General features: G+C 51.2%; 1 protein-coding gene and 1 long non-coding RNA gene across 9 annotated transcripts in view; one reads left to right on the top strand and one right to left on the bottom strand.

Annotated features, from left to right (window-relative positions):
* Positions 1-3,621, top strand: part of LOC309623036 — a 44,918-nt gene extending 41,297 nt beyond the window's left edge. Inside the window, exon 3 of the long non-coding RNA XR_014241240.1 lies at positions 3,240-3,621. This is a non-coding gene — a long non-coding RNA (uncharacterized lncRNA). The remainder of the gene's footprint in view (positions 1-3,239) is intronic.
* A 1,740-nt stretch (positions 3,622-5,361) lies between these two features.
* Positions 5,362-15,393, bottom strand: B4GALT7 (beta-1,4-galactosyltransferase 7). 8 transcript variants are annotated; one of them, XM_082379477.1, is made up of 7 exons: positions 15,225-15,392; positions 13,300-13,455; positions 11,205-11,567; positions 8,108-8,351; positions 6,936-7,019; positions 6,567-6,671; positions 5,362-6,034 (listed from the first exon to the last, which is right to left on the bottom strand). In XM_082379477.1, exons 1-7 carry the CDS (start codon positions 15,272-15,274, stop codon positions 5,879-5,881), a joined length of 1,158 nt encoding a protein of 385 aa, XP_082235603.1. In that variant the 5' UTR covers positions 15,275-15,392; the 3' UTR covers positions 5,362-5,878. The 8 variants fall into 8 exon arrangements, with proteins under 8 accessions (XP_082235603.1, XP_082235604.1, XP_082235605.1 ...); XM_082379478.1 differs by having other exon boundaries at positions 8,108-8,333; positions 15,225-15,391; XM_082379479.1 differs by lacking the exon at positions 13,300-13,455 and adding an exon at positions 13,030-13,109 and having other exon boundaries at positions 15,225-15,367.
* Positions 15,394-16,190: the final 797 nt, after the last annotated feature.

Below are 16,190 nucleotides of genomic sequence, written 5' to 3'. Positions count from 1 at the left end.
TTTAACTAAAATAAAACTATATTTTATTCAGATTTCCTTTGTTTTTAGCTAATGTCCTTTTTCTCCTCCCAGATCTCATTGAAGATACCATATTATATTTATTGTCATGTCTCTAAGGCTCCCCTTGGCTGTGACAGTTTCTCTGACTTCCCTTGTATGTGATGACCTCAACAGTTTTGAGAAGCACTGGTCAGATGTTTTGTAAGATGCCCTCTATAGGAATTTGGCTGCTGTTTTTCATATGATTAGACTGGGGTTATGGATTTGGGGGAAGAAGACCACAGACATAAAGTATCATTTTCATCACAACATATCAAGGGTACATACTATCAAGATGATTTATCACTGTTGATGTTGTCCTTGATCACCTGGCTAGCGTAGTGTTTGTCATGTTTTTCCATTGTACAGTTACTCTCCCCACCTCACCCCCTTTCCACACTGTCCTCTTTGGAAGGAAGTCACTATACGCAGTTGACAGGTAAGGAGTGGGGACTTATGCTCCCCTTCCTTGAGGGCAGAGTATTGACATAAATTATCTGGAATAATTCTGCATAAGACATTTGTCTCTTCTCCCCCACTTATTTATTGATATTTATCAGTATGGATGCATGTATATTTATTTTATGTATTGGGTTATAACCCAATATTACTTTCTTTTTTTTTTCTTTTTTTTTTGCTCAAATTGTTCCAGTTTTGGCCATTGAGAGCTCTTTAAGTTGGCTCCTGTGTTCCTTTGACAATATCCCCATCAATTTTTAAAAAGCATTTCCTTACTTTCTGGAACTAAAAGATGCTCCAGACTCATCTTGTATATTTTCCACCCCAGTCCTTGACTCAACCATTTGTCTAAGGAGCCGTGGTTCCTTTCATTGGAGAATGGTATTTGAAACCAAGATCTGGGCACTAGTTGTGCTCATTGCCCCTGGAGTGTCATTGCTTCTAGGTCCTCTCAGCTGACAGAACAAGGAAATATATGTGTGTGTGATACACATATCTAAATATTTCTCTGTGCAATTAAGCTTAATGTAAACTCATACTGGTTTATCCAGCTGTAATCCATCATCACATGCCTCATTCTAGCCTTCTGCCCTTTGCTTATTCATAAATTCCCACTCCAACAGTAAGAAACCTGGCTCCCACCATCCATTCACCTAATTGCTCAATCCTAATATACAGAATTGTTATACCACACCCCATATCCCCATGGGAAACAACTAGAGGATAGTGCATATGTGCACTTCCTTTTGACTTTAGTCTTACAGATTCCACTCGTTTCTAGCGTTATTTAGGTTAGCACCTAATCCCCCATCCCCTTCAGTGAGGCAGTTTTTTTAGAAGATTTTTTTTTAAATTTTATTTATTTATTTATTTATGGCTGTGTTGGGTCTTCGTTTCTGTGCAAGGGCTTTCTCTAGTTGTGGCAAGTGGGGGCCACTCTTCATCGCGGTGCACGGGCCTCTCACTATCGTGACCTCTCTTGTTGCGGAGCACAGGCTCCAGATGCGCAGGCTCAGTAATTGTGGCTCACGGGCCCAGTTGCTCCGCGGCATGTGGGATCTTCCCAGACCAGGGCTCGAACCCGTGTCCCCTGCATTGGCAGGCAGATTCCCAACCACTGCGCCACCAGGGAAGCCCAATGAGGCAGTTTTGTACATTGTAATGTAGTTAGATTTTCTTGTCATAGTCTGCATTCCTTCCTGGGATCCCTTTACCTACTAAATGACTAAAATTTGCATACATTGACTCACTTTTTTTTTCTTTTTTTTTTTTTTTTTTTGGCTGCGCCCTGTGGCTTGCGGGATCTTAGTTCCGCCACCAGGGGTCAAACCCATGCCCTCTGCAGTGGAAGTGCAGAGTCCTAACCACCGGACCGCCAGCGAATTCCCAAGGCTGATTCTTTATGCTAAAAGTTCAGCGGGTTTTGACAAATGCATAATGTCATGCACATCAACTACTCTGTGTGCACCATTACACACAGAGTAGTTTCACCACCGTAAATATCTCTTGTGCTTCATCTATTCAACATTCCTTCCCTCTCCCCAAACCTTTGGCAACCACTGTCTCTATAGTTTTACTATCTCTATAGTTTTGCCTTTTCCAGAATGTCCTATAATTGGAATCATATACTATACAGTTTTTAAAATGTTTTAAATTTTCTTGGCCATGTCGCACATCTTGTGGGATTTAAGTTCCCTGACCAGGGATCGAACCTGGGCCCTTGGCAGTGAGAGCGGAGTTCTAACCACTGGACCACCAGGGAATTCCCTATATAGCTTTTTTAGACTGGCTTCTTTCACTCAGCAACATGTATTTAAGGTTCTTCCATGTCTTTTTATGACTTGGTAGCTCTTTTCTTCTTAGTGCTGAATAATGTTCCATTGTATAAATGTACCACTAGTTTGTTTATCCATTCACTTATTGAAGGTAATCTTGGTCACTTCTTGTACTTAGTGATTACGAATAAATCTGCTATAAACATTCACATGCAGGTTTTTGTGAGGACAAATTTTCAAATTGATTGGGTAAATACCTAGGAGTGAGATGGCTGAATCATATGGCATGATTATGTTCAGCTTTGTATGAAACTACCATACCATCTTCCAAAGTGGATGTATCATTTTGCATTCTCACCAATGGTGAGAATGTTTCCCTTTGCTCCATATCCTCACCAGCATTTGGTATTGTCAGTTTTTCAGATTTTAGCCATTCTAGCAGGTATGTAGTGGTGTGTCATTGTTGTTTTAATTTGCAATTCCCTAGTGACAAATCATGTTGAGCATCTTTTCATATGCTTATTTGCCATCTGTATATCTTCGTCGTTGAAGTGTCTGTTCAGATCTTTTGCGCATTTTTTCACTTGGATTTTTGTTGTCTTGTTGAATTTTAAGATTCTTTGTATATTTTGGGTACAAGTCCTTTATCAGATATATGTTTTACAAAGTTTTTTTTCTAGTCTGTGGCTTGTCTTTTCATTCTCTTAACAGTTGCTTTCACAGAGTAGAAGTTTTAAGTTTTAATAAAGTCTAACATCAATTATTTCTTTCATGGATCATATTTTTGGTATTGTATCTAAAAACTTACTGCCAAACCAAACATCACCTAGATTTTCTCCTATGTTTTCTTCTGCTCAGAAGGCAGATTCTGGGGGTCCAAATCCCAAGCTCCACTACTTACCAGCTTTGTGTCCTTGGGCAAGTTTCTTACCTCTCTGTGCTTCACCGTCTTCATCTATAAAACAGGTTAATAGGACTTCCCTGGTGGCACAGTGGTTAAGAATCTGCCTGCCAATGCAAGGGGACACAGGTGCGAGCCTTGGTCCAGGAAGATCCCACATGCCATGGAGCAACTAAGCCCGTGCGCCACAACTACTGAGTCTGTGCTCTAGAGCCCGCGAGCCACAACTACTGAGCCCATGTGCCTAGAGCCCGTGCTCCGCAACAAGAGAAGCCACTGCAGTGAGAAGCATGCGCACCACGACGAGGAATAGCCCCCGCTCACCGCAGCTAGAGAAAGCCCGTGTGCAGCAACAAAGACCCAACGCAGCCAAAAATAATAAATAAATTTTAAAAACAGGTCAATAAATAAGGCCTAGCTCTTAGGTGAAGGCCTACATGAAATAAAGCAATGTATTAAATTTTGTATATGTGAATGATCAACAAGTGCTGGTTGTTATCATTACAACCACATTGGCCAAGCGTGTGCCAGGTGCTCCTATACCCTGGGTTCATGTCATCCACACGCTGACCAGCAAGGCAGGGACATTTGTTCCATGCCACAGAGAAGCAGCCAAGGTGCTGAAGAGGCAGAAGAGCTGTCTGCTTCTTCCCATTACTGACCACCTCTCAGCCTTCTCCCACTCTCCCTGAGTGGCTCGGGGGAGGCCCGCGCTGGGGAGTGATGGGGGCTGAAGATTCAAGCTGCATCAGGCCTGGCCTGGGGTGCCGTCTGGTGTTTGGATGATGGAGGTGGTGGCAGTGGCCGTGGGGGAGTGTGGGACCGTAGGGTTAGAAATGCACCCCAGCCCAGGCTGAGTCGGCTGATCCTGCTTTTCTCCTGCTCATCCCAATTCCCAGTGCAGATGGAAAGGAAGGAATCCCCCATCTTTTTGGTCTTCATACCTACCAGGTGAGTACAGAGTTGGAGGCGTTGTCATATCTACTCCCACCAACTCCAAGAGGCTTCGTGTTTTCTAAGTCCAAGATGATAGTCAGGGTTGTCCAGGAGACGAGCATACAGAAGGTGCACCATTCCCCTTTCCCCTCTCCTGGGCCTCAAGTTGAGAAAGTCCCTTGAATACCCTTGCACTGTAATCAAGGTCTGTTTGCCCTTCACCATAGAGAGTAAAACTGAACTGCTGGGCGAGGTCAATTTAGGATCCCAAGGACCCTCTCTTATAAGTTTGAATAGTTACATGGAACCTGAAGCTCTTCACTCCCTCCACTCATTTTTGCTTAAACCTCTTGGTTTATGCTTAGGTTGTATAGTGCACAACCCACACAACTGCACTCAGCAGCCCTAAGATCATCCTTGGAGGAGTCTTTTTGGAGCAGAGCTGCTGAATTCTACCCTCCTGAAATCGGGGACCTCAGTCCTTCCTCTTGCACTTCAGGTGTCCTATTTATTTTTAAACAAACTAACCTTAACTGGTCCCAGTCTCCTCTGACTTCTGCCCCAAATCTTTGGCAGTCAAATGCCCTGAAGGAGTGATTTACCTTTCAGGGCCCATCACTTCCCTCTCTCATTGGCCCTGGGCTTACCTCCAGATGGTTCCTCCAAGATGACTCCCCAGTTCCACCAGCTCCCTCGGCTCCCCTCCCTCACCTCTCTGTGGCATTTGGTGACCACTGGTAATCTCCCCTCGTGCTTTGGGAATACTCGAGGGGTTCTCCTACTTCTCATCTTCCTCCCGCCTCAGAAACGTGGTCTTCCCTCCCTGAGCCATGACCCAGTGAGTCTTTGCAGATGCAGCCTGCCTACCCTCAGTTCAGTCCTGTGATCTATTTCTGTCCATCTCAGTGAGGCAGGATGAAGCACCCCTTCCAGTCGGAGCCCACCAGAGCCTGGCAGTGGTCAGACTGTCCAGAAGGGCAGCAAAGCCTGGAGTGCTGAGGGAGGGAGTAGGGACCTTGTGCCTTGGGGTTCTCTCCCACCTGAGCTTCCCCTGGCCTCGTCTTCCCTAGCCCTGCCCCAACTCCTTGCCAGCTTATAACTAAGAGAAGCGTCATCTTTTGCCCCATCCCCTTCTCCTCAGCCACAGGTGACAAACTGGTGGTTCAAAACACATTTGGTTTGGCTTGCCATACTTGTTAAAAGTTTGAATTAGTTGCTATCATTTAAAAATTAACCAATTTCACTCAAGAATCCAGAATTCTACTTTCTTTTGAGAAATCAGAAGATCTGGCAACACCAGGCCCACACTCCTTCAGGGTGACAACCAGCTAGAGCTGGTCTCAGCTGTTCCCTTTAAGTGGGGCTTGCACACTGGTCTCTGCAGTTTTAACCCTCCTGATGGCCCTGGCCACCCACATCAGTGGCCTGGCAGTCCAGGAGAAGGAACAAGATCTTGCAGATCTCAGCACACAAAGGAGGGTAGGGCAGGGCAAGCAGAAAGGCAGGGTGGAGAGTCTCAGTTGGAAGCCATGTCCCAGCCTCTCTCCATCACTGTTTATTGCTGGCAGCGTCCCAGGCACCCTGCGTGTGTCCTCTACTGGCTCAAGCCTGCCTCTGGGGGCCGGGCTGCTGCAAACACGTGGCTTGCTGTCCACTGATTCAGGCCACTCCACGTCCTATTGGAGCTGGGCCCAGGGCCTGAGGCTTTGTCCTGGGCTTGAGTAGCAGTATGCCCTGTAGGCACAGGCTTCCTTGCTGTCCAGCCAACTCAGCTGAATGTGCACCAGGGGGTGGCAGCCTTGTCACAGTCCAACATGATGTTAAGAACAGTGCAGGGGGCCCCACCCACAGACAGGGCTGTACGGGAATCCACGCGGTACTTCACGGTGCTCAGGCCTCCCTCCCGGTCCACCCTGAACTGCTCCTGGGAAGGAAAGGGGGAGAGCACGTACTCAGGGGTTTGTGGGTGCCAGCTGTCCACTGATCCCCCACGACCTTGTCATCAGAGGTCCTGTGATCCCCACAGAAGAGAGGGAAAAGGGAAGCTCAGAGATGGGAAGTCTCTCGCCCATGGCTACACATCCTCGTCAGCAGGACAGCAGGGGTTTTCCAGTTGAACTAATCTGGCTCCTAGAGAAGAGGCTATTTGAGGGATGGGGACTCCTGTATCCCAGGTCTGCCTAGGATTCTGGCACCTTCAGCTGAGTCCCATCCCCGCTCCCCACCCCAACACACAGCCCGTGTGGACCCTGAGGTCTCGGCTGACCCACAGAGCCCAGGGGCCATGGCAGCCACCAGAGGAGGGCATGGTGCCCAAGCAGAATGCCAACGACTGACCTGGGCCAAGCAGGGGAGGATGGGACCACTTGGGCTCAAGGAGAACTTGGTGAAATGCTTGGGCCTGCTGGTTCCCCATGTACGACCTATCCATCCCCGATCAAGGGACCAGCCAGTACCTGTTTTTGAGCCGCGATGCGCTTCTGGTCCCTCTTCCTCCAGGCTGGGTCATGCAGGTGGCGAAATGTCTTGTACCCAGTTGTGATTCCCGAGGGGCGGAAAAGCTAAGGAGACCAAAGGAAGTTGGATCAGGCTGCCTCTCCTGGAGCCCTGGCCCTCACCACTAGTCCTCTGGGGTCCCACTGCCTGCCATAGCCCACAGGCAGGGGCCTGCATTCCCATTCTTCAGGAGAGGTGTGCTAGTCGGGGGCAGGGCTGGGATCAGAACCGGGGTGCCATCTCCCAGCCACGGGAACGTCATCTGAGGGCAGGGAGGAACCTCAGGGCAGCCACGATGGCTGAAGAGGTGGGGCGCTGGGGAGCATTACCTGGAGCCCGGCTCCTCTGATGCGCCGGTAGAACTCGTCGTCCTCACGGCCCCAGCCCCAGAAGCGGTTGGACATCCCGTTGCACTGACACAAAGACAAGCAATGTCACTTGCCCCATCCTCCCAGGGTGCTCTTTGGTCTCCTACCACTTGGGAGTCCCTAGCCCAAGCTGGGCCAGGCCAGGCCCCCTTTCCTCCTCCTCCCCAGCAGTTCTGAATGTACACTCAGATGCTTTCAGTTCCCACAACCTCTGAGGTACTGGGGGAATAGTCAGCGCATCCCAGTCCCTTTGCCTGTTTTAATGGGGCCTTGGATTTGTGCGAGATGATTAGTTTCTCAAAAATGTCTGACTGGCGGGAGGAGATCTCTGGAGAGCTAATGATGGGAACAAGTGCCAATTGCTGCTCTATTTCTGCCTGGCCCCATACTCCCATTTCTCCTGAGGGGGCTCTGCCCTGCTCTCTTCCTCTGTGCGGGAGAGGGACGGTGGGCTCTATGGCAGACATCAATTTTTGCCATTCAACTTCAGGCTTTATTTACATTAAGCTGGCTTCAGCCACAGCTTGAAGAGAGGAGCAAGAGACGGTGGTCTAAGCCACTCAGTTCTTCCTACCCCGCCACCCACTCCCACCCCCTACCACAGTGACTGATTCAGGGATAGACCTGTGACTTAAGCCAGGCCAATCAAGAGCCAGCATGGGGCAGCTGTGGGTCTCCTGTCTGGGCTGTTGGAAATGGGCGGCTCCATTTTCCACTGGACTTGGGCCTAGACGGATGCAGGTTGCAGCTACAACCACCACCTTGCATCCTGAACGTCTGAAAATAAAGCCAGTCTAGAGAAGGCAGAGCTGAGAGATGGAAGGTGAAATGGTGTCCTGATGACATCATCTGAGAGGCTGGGCAAGACAGCCCCACCCAGACTTTTCCATTTTGAGAGGCAACGAACCCCAGGGCTTCTGAAGCCAGCTAGCACAGGGGTTCTGTTACTGTGGCAGAATCCTCCCTAACTGGCTTGCTTGGTCCTGCTCCTCTCTCATGCCTCTGGCTGCTCCTGGGCTCCCCAGGCAGGATCCTCCATCTGCTGGGCCCTAGAAATGCTGCTCCTCTTGCCACTGCCCCCATCCAGGTGGGTGCTCCCTGGCTCTCAGCAGAGCAGGTGCGCCAGGCCTCACCAGCTGGTAGTGCTGCTTGGAAAGCAGCAGGATGCCACCGACGTAGGTCTTGTAGTGGTAGAGCGGGTGGAGCTCCGGGGAGGCCACGTGGAAGGGCCCGGTCTCTGGGAAGCCATAGTCCAGCTCCTCATTGAGAGGGAGCAGGTCCACGTCGTGCATGGCGATGTAGTCTGTGCTGTTGCTGCTCTCCAGAAAGCCCGCGTTGATGAGTGCTGCCCGGTTGAACCTGTGCAGGGCACCGAGGCTGGGCCAGGGGCAGTGAGCTTGCTCTCCCCCAATCTCTGCATGAGAGCCTGTCCTCCACAGCACCCACCCCCAGTACCCATGCTGCCCTCCAACCTGACACCGACTTCATTGTGGGGCTGCCCAAGTGCACATCTGCCCCTCCACTTATCTTACAAATGTTTACTGAGCACCTATTATGTGCCAGAAACTATTCAGAGCACTGGAGATACAGCAGTGAGAAATCAAAGCCCTCAAGGAGCTGACATTCTAATAAGAAGAGACAAAAATAAACAAATAAGTAAATATGTAACAAGCCAAGGAGTGGTTAAGTGCTGAGAAGAATAGTAAAGCAGGGTGACGAGGATAAAGCATGCTGGGGGGTGGGGGTTGTCCTTTTAGATGAGGTGGTCAGGGAGGGCCGGCGCAACAGGGTGACACGTGAGCAGAACCTGAAGGCCTGAGGGAATGAGCCCTATGGAAATCAGGGGAATAGGGCTCCGAGCAGAGGGAAGAGCAACTCCCAGGGCCCGAGGCAGGAGCAGATAGCAATGTGGTGAAGCAGAGTGAGTGAGAGGTCTCAGGGAATGAGGTCAGAGGGTGACAGGCCCCTGAAGGACTTGCGCTTTGACCCTGGATGAGATGGGGAGCCACTGAAGGGCTTAGAGCAGAGGCATCATGTGCTGTGACTCAGCGTTTAACAGGATCACTCTAGTTGGGGTGTTGAGAAGAGACTGGAAGGTGAGGGGTGGAAGCAGGGAGACAGGTTGGGAGGCTGTTACAATAATTTAGGCATGAGATGATGATGCCTTAACTCAGGGAGGTGGCAGTGGAGATGGTGAGAAGAGGGCAGATTCTAGATGCATTCTGCTGATGGACTAGACGTGTTGTGTGAGGGAGCAGGAGTTGAGGATGACCCGAAGGCTTTCTGGCCTGAGTAGCTGGGAGTGTGGAGTTTCCATTTCCTGAAATGAGGAAGGGGGCAGGAGAAGGTCAGGGACAGGTGGGAAATCAGGAATTCAGTTTTAATCATGTTAAGCTTGAGATGCCTCTTGAGACCACCAAACAGAGGGCTGCACAGGCATCTGGCTGGGTATATGGGTCTGGAGTTCAGGAGAGAGGTCTGGGCTGGGAATACAGACTTGGGAGTCATCAGGGTAGAAATGAGATTTGATGTCTTGAGACTAGATGAGATCCCCTGGGGAGCGACTGGAGCCAGAAAAGACGGTGCCCAAGCACTGACCCCCAAGGAACACCAAGGCTGAGAGATCAGGGGGATGAGGCAGAACCAGCAAAGGAGGTGGGGAGAGGTGGCCAGAGAGGAAAGAGAAGCAGAGCACTGTCCCAAAGGTCAAACTGAGGTGTTTTAAGAAGGAAGAAGTAATCCACTTGGCAAATGCTGCCGGGAAGTCGATAGGATGAAGGTTGGGAACTGGGCTTTGGATTATCAAGGTGGGCTCGTTGGTGATGTCAACAAGAGCTGTTTCAATGTCATGATGAGGGTAAATGTCTGAGTGGAATAGGTTCAAGAGAGAGCGACGGGGGAGAAAGGGAAGGCGTTTTGCTAGAAAGGGGAGCAAAGAAAAGAGGCAATAGATGTGGGCGATACGGGATCAAGCGGGGGTCTCTTTTTTCTTTTTAGATGGGGGCTATTTCAGTATGTTTGTTGATTTGAATACTCCAGGAGGGGGGAAAATTGATCATGCGGGTGAGAAGAGAGCCAATGGCTGGAGTGATGTCCTTGAGTAGAAGAGCAGAAAAGGGACCCAGTGCCCAAGTAGGAGAGCTGGCCCTGGAGGCGCATCCTCGGGAAAGGCAGTGGGAAGCTGAGGACACCTGCACAGAAGCTGTAAAAGGAGTCCAGGCGTGGGGACCTGGGTTAGTTCTCTTCCAATTGATTCTGTTTTCTCAAATAGGAAGCAAAGTAATTGGCTGAAGGTGAAGATAGGGAGGAGTGAGGAGAGGAGCGGGTATGCAAGGATGCCGGGGAGGGGAGAGGCAGCAGACCAGAGGAATGAGAGCCCTCCTGGGCCAGGGCTCATTGTCAGGGAGATGAGCAGTGTCTCCAGCTACATCCAGCTGCAGGTGTGTAGCAGGCAGAGTCGAGTTTCATCCGGTGGGAGTTGTGCCAGGGAGAAAGTGGAAGGGAGTTGAGGTGCATGTGAGGGAGTGACTTTCACCAAGGACCATGGTATCCAAGTTAGGTCAGGAGAAAAGACGGACAAGGAGGATGGAGAGCACTGGGAGAATCGTGGACTAAAGGGCCTGTCAGGGTCCAAGAATTGTTGGGTCCACGTCTCCCAGTGGGAGCGAGCTGGAGGGAAAGGAGGTGGGGGTGGAGTGTGAGATGCTTGGATTGTGATCATGGAGGGGAGCAGTTTTTGGTGAGGGCAAGGATTTTAGGATAATGCCAGACTGTGAACAAGTTAAGCCGTGGCTTTGACCCTCCCTTTCCCTAATCCCCGCAGCCAATCCACCAGCAAGCCCTGTCTGCGCTTCCTGCACATCACTTCTCTCCACCCCTTCTGCCACGCTGCCTGAGCCCCCATCAGCTCAGGTGACTGCAATGACTGCCCAACCGGTCTCCCTGCTTCCCCTCTTGTCCTGGTATGGCCCCGACACATACAGCAGCCACAGGGACCTTTGTGAAATGGAAACCAGATCAGGGGCCTCCCCAGCCCCAAACCCTCCCCCCAAATTCCTGTCACACCCAGTGAGAGGGGTCTAGCACCTCCCACCCTCTCACTGCTGCCCTGGGTGGCCTTTCATGGGCCTGGGCCACCTGGTACTGGATTGCTGTCAGGAAAGGGAGCAGGCCCCAAGAGACCAGGGCAGGCCCAGGTGAGCGGGTGCTGGCTTAGGAGGTGGTCCTTACCTGAAATGATCCACCTGGTTGAGCACATAGATGTGGTGCTGGATCTTCTTCCTGCTCAGGAAGCGGTGCATGTGGGGCACAAAGACCAGGAGCTCCTCGAAGCGTTCTCGAAAGGGCACCAGCACTGCCAGGCGGTGGGGGCCCCATGATTCATCTTCTTCCCAGTGCTCAGGGGGTGGCTCTGGTGGGCAGGCCCGGGATGGGCCCGGGGTCTCCTGTCCTTGTCCCCTGGCTGCCCGGGCCATGTCCCCAGAGCAGCTGAGCTGCAGCCAGAGCAGGGAGAGGAAGCCCAGTAAGAGACAGGCAACAAAGAGGTGGAAGACGGAGCATTTCCGGGGGAGGCCGCTGGGGATCAACCTGGACCTGGGACAAGAACAGGGAGCAGGTCAGAAGGGCAAGGCTGAGCCGAGGTCCTGCGACAGACCCCTTCTCTGGCTTCCCACAAGTAAGGTGCACGTGGCTGGTCTGCCCCAAGCGCCCAGGAATTAGTGCAGAAGCAACTTTAGTGCTTTTGTTCGTGCTGCCACCATGCATCAGAATCCTGCTTAGAGCTCTAGGCTCAGCCTGAGCCCCCCTACCTCCAGGAGGCCCTCCAAACACTCCCAGGTCTCAGAGCTGCCCCACTTCCTCGATGCTCTCTTACCTTCTGTGCCTGAGTCCCAGCCAGACCAAGAGCTGCTGGAGGGCAGAGACAAGACTCCTTGTCTTTTGCACTTGCCCCTCCCCAAGACAATGGGTCATGTCCAGAGCTGATGGCAGAAGCCCGCCTTAGAGACCCCACCCACTACCTTCCGCCTGCTCCCCTGCGGGTTCACTCTCATCAGAAAGCTTGGCTTCATCCTGTTTCTCAGACCAGAAAGCTCCCCAAACAGGGGCATGTGCCTGTTTCAGCCCCCGTGAAAAGATCACTCTTTACTCTGAGAAGATCAGGTCTGCCCCCAAACCAATGTGAGGCCCAAACCAACAAAGGCAGTTCACTGAATGCATGTCAAAGCTTCAGTCCAGGGCAGCCCATGTGACAAGGGATGAGAGACAGAGAGGGAAGGAAAGATGAGGGCTGGGAACAGCACCCAGGCTTATTTCAGAAGCTGGAAAAACAGTGGAATATCTTAGACTTTGGGGTAGTGCTGGGAGAGACTGCCTTTCAGGTTATGAAATACAAAGAAATGGGTGGAATTCACCTGGTTTCTTTGCCCCTCTCTCTGGAAGTTCCTGAGAGCAGTGAAGGAGGAACTAAGGAATCCAAGAAAAGGGAAGCTTCCTCTATTCTAGAATAATCAGCAAAGCAATCTACTTTATAACCTCTGAGAGTCACTAATTAGCTACCAGGTCATATAGATTCTACCTCCTAAGTGCCCTTTGATCCTTCCTTACCCACTGCCTGTCTTTTAGCCCAAGTCTCATCTGGTCCTTGCCCTGCTCAGACCCCTTCAATCTCATGGATGATCCTCCTGTTTATAAGATAATGGCCAAATTCCTTGGCCTGACAGTCAAACCCCTCTGTGACCTGGTCCCATCTCCAGTTGCTCCCTGCTACTCACCCAGTGCTACACGTTGGGCAACTCAAGAGTTTCTCCACTCACCATATTCCTTCCTGCTCTAGCCCTCACACAGTCCACTGCTTCTGCCTAAAATGCCTTTCCTTATTTTATCCGCCTGGAAGCACCCCACTGATCCTTCAAGGCCAAACGCCAATGTCATGGCTAGCACTGCCACCCCCCACCCCCACGTGCACACAAACGGAGATACATACTCCCTCCCTCCTTTGTGTTCCTATGGTATCTGGTACTGCCCTTTTTGAAGCACTTAAGAGTTTTGTAATCACCTGTGTCCATGCTTGTCTTCTTCGCAGGTAATCAGATTCACAGCTGTGGCTCTAGCACAAGTCATACAGCAGAGGGCTTGCTAAGTGAGTTAAAGGAAGGGTTCAAGCATTCAGGGCATGCTTGTCACACACTAAAGCCAGACCAACTCCTGCCTCTCTCTAGAGGCACAACTGCCAATCTGGTAACCAGCAGCCCTGAAGCCAGGCTCAGGCCCCACACACAGCAGAGAGGGAGACTGATAGGACACCCTTGCAGGGCTTCTGACTTACCCCCCATTGTCCTGTGGTGGGGGTTTCCGCAGGGGAGGAGCAGAGGCCAATCCTCCTAGTGGCCTGGGAAGGCTGGAACCTCTACAGATTCTCCCTCTGGGCTCTTTCTTGGGGTAGGGTAGAGACCGGGGAGATGGACATGGGGAAACATCCCACCTTCAGGGGAAGAAGCAGTGACCATTATCCAGGGGTATGGCATGGATTGGGCACTCCATGCACTTTCAAGTGCTGTTCCCTCGGTCCAGCTTTCCCTTCCTACCAGGATCACGTCCCCATGGGCACTCTCTTCCTGTGCTGCAAGGGCCCAAATCACTGAACAACTGAATTCAGAGCTGAAATCCCAATTCCTCAGGACAGTGGACACTGAGAACTGTTGCTTCTGGTGCCACCTGCTGGCAAACTCCAGATCTGCAGTCTCAGCTGCTACCAGGCCCAGGCCATCGTTGTTTCTGGGGTGGGGAGGCAGACCAGATGAGGTTTTCTCTCATTCATCAATCTGTGTCCAAGGCTAGTAAGATTCAAACCCAGACAGGCTGTTTCCAGAGCCAGCACTCTTTAATTGTTACATTATCTGCATCTGTTGCATGGATCTTTGTATCCCTGTGTCAAAAGCATGAAATGATACAAGTTTTGTGGGATCATGGTTGTGTTCCAGAAGTTTATGGAAAGGAATTAGGAAATGGAAATTCTCCTCCATAACCTTCCCTCACACAAACCTTAGTGATACAGGTTTGAATACTCAGCTGCGCTGGTTACAGCACCTCCAAACTGCAAAAGTAACTGGAAGAAAACTGGCACCTTCTCTGTGCCAAGCACAGTGTCAACAGTTTTATATATGTGATCTCCTTTAATCCTCATATAGACCTGCAGAGTAGATATTATGATCCCTGTTTCAGAGATGGAAAAGCTGAGGAGAAAGATTAAGTATGCTTCTGGTCACATGGCTATTAAAGAGGATTCCTGTCCAGGCCTAAATCCACAGTCCAGGCTTTCTACTATATTCCTGTCTTCTTACTTCAGCACCAAGTCTGAAAAATTCCCAACGATAAAGAGTTGTGCTCACTATATTCCAAAGTCTTTTGGCACCTGGCAAGCTTAACAGAGGAAAGGGAAAGAGGTGTCATTCACTAGGTATAGACCCACTATCATGTGTTCTGGGTGAGAAGAGTTTTGGGGGTACATCTCAAGACTGAAGTGTGGGAGTCCTTCCCAATCTAAACGGCCAAATAGCTCTCCCCTGCCCCCCACCTCCATTCTGCTCTAGTGGTAATCACTAGCTAAGGTCTGGGTCAACCTCACACCTAACACATGGGGCAGGCCACATTCAAGTACAGCTGCACAGGAAATGAACTAACGTTACGCCGGGAATACTTAGTCCCGGCGAGGCAGTAGCCAGCCAGGCAGAGCATAGAGCTTCTGTCTGGTGTATTCTTCTAGGCGATCTGCAGAGAAGAGGGAAGCACGAGGGAGGGAGGAGGGTAGCGTCTGAGGCTACAGGGATGTGATGGGGGAGGCAGAGATCAGAGAGACGGAATACAGACCCTCTGAAACCAGGGACAGACAGAAAGACAGAGATCCACTGAGAGAGGTCAACGGAGTCAGAGACCCGCATGAAAATAGAGGCCAGTGGAAAAACACAGAGACCCATAATGAGACAGACTCGCATAGAGGGACAGAAACTCACAAAGGGAAGTCAACGGAGAAATACAGACCTGCTGAATGACGGAGACTGGTAGACACGGAGACCCACATAGAGAGAAACAGAGACCCAAATACAGAGAGAGACCCACAAGGAGAACCACAGACCCTCAGAGAACCCCGCAGAGACGGAGACGCGACGGCCTCGGGCTCCTAGATTCCGCGGGGCGGCCCGGAAAGGATCGGCACCCGGGAGGACGGGACCCGGGCCGGCCGCCGCCGCTCACCTGCCGTCCTCCCAGGGCAGCTGTGCCGTTTTCCTCCGGGAGGGGAACATCGTGGGGGGAGGCGGCGGCTCATGGGGCTCGAGTTCCCAGCCGGGCCGGCCCGGCCTCCCCGGCCTACGCGGCGCCTCCGCCTCCCGCCCCGCCCAAGCCCGTCCGCCCCGCCCCTCGGTCCACAGGGTCCGCCGCTCCGGCCGCGCCGTCTGCTCCCCGGAGCTGCGGCGTCAAAGGTTCCGCATCCAGAGGAACACGTGAGCGCTCCAACCGCCTGAACTGCTAACTGCTTTCCGGGGGCCGCTGGACATCCCGAGAAATTGAGGCCCCGGAGAGGGCTCAAGTCAATGGGCTTGGACTGGACTTAGACTCCAGACTTCCAAACCAGCGCTCTGGGATAATCTGCATCTTCCTCCTCTTCCCAAGGGAAGGCGTCCAAGTAGTCCTGCCGTCAAACCAAGTGCATTCTTTCTCGGTTGCAAGCTTGGAGGGGGGGCAGGGCCAAGCTCAGGGCTCAGTCTTGCGTTCAGCCTGATACCTCAAGTGACACACCAAGTAGTAGTTAGGAGACAGGCACTAAAGGCAAATTGGCTGGATTTGAAACCTGACTCTGCCAGTTCGGCTGTGTTTTGGGGCACAGCCTGCTTCTGTTTCCTCATCTGAGTATATAAATGGTTCCTGATTTATATGGTTGCTGTGAGGATTAAAGGAGAAAATGCAAAAACTTGGTACAGTGAAGGGCACAATAGTCAACGCTATATAAATGGCAGCTATCAGCCAGGAGAGGAGTACTTTGGTGGAACTGAGAACTGAAGAAGGGAATAAGATTGACTTCCCATATCTGCCCTGTCACCCTGAGAACTTAGGCCCCAGCTGGGCCAGCTTCCCACCTGGGAAAAGAAAGTGGCAAAGTTATTAGACTTGATCTCCTCTGTTCTTCCAGGCAAAGTTTAAGTTTCCTAATAAATATTAATA

Source organism: Balaenoptera borealis (genome assembly GCF_965194805.1).
Source record: "Balaenoptera borealis genome assembly, chromosome: 2".
Classification (NCBI taxonomy): Eukaryota; Metazoa; Chordata; class Mammalia; order Artiodactyla; family Balaenopteridae; genus Balaenoptera; species Balaenoptera borealis.
The sequence above is the reverse complement of the archived record's forward strand: the minus strand, read 5'-3'. Positions and strand labels throughout refer to the sequence as shown.

Excerpts from the sequence above, each read along its gene's own strand:
- B4GALT7 (XM_082379477.1), bottom strand. The coding sequence starts at position 15,274 with ATGTTCCCCTCCCGGAGGAAAACGGCACAGCTGCCCTGGGAGGACGGC. Across the intron at positions 7,020-8,107 it reads CCAAGCAGCACTACCAGCTG|TGCAACGGGATGTCCAACCG; the intron begins GTGAGGCCTGGC and ends TCTTTGTGTCAG. Across the intron at positions 6,672-6,935 it reads TCAGAGGAGCCGGGCTCCAG|CTTTTCCGCCCCTCGGGAAT; the intron begins GTAATGCTCCCC and ends TGGTCTCCTTAG.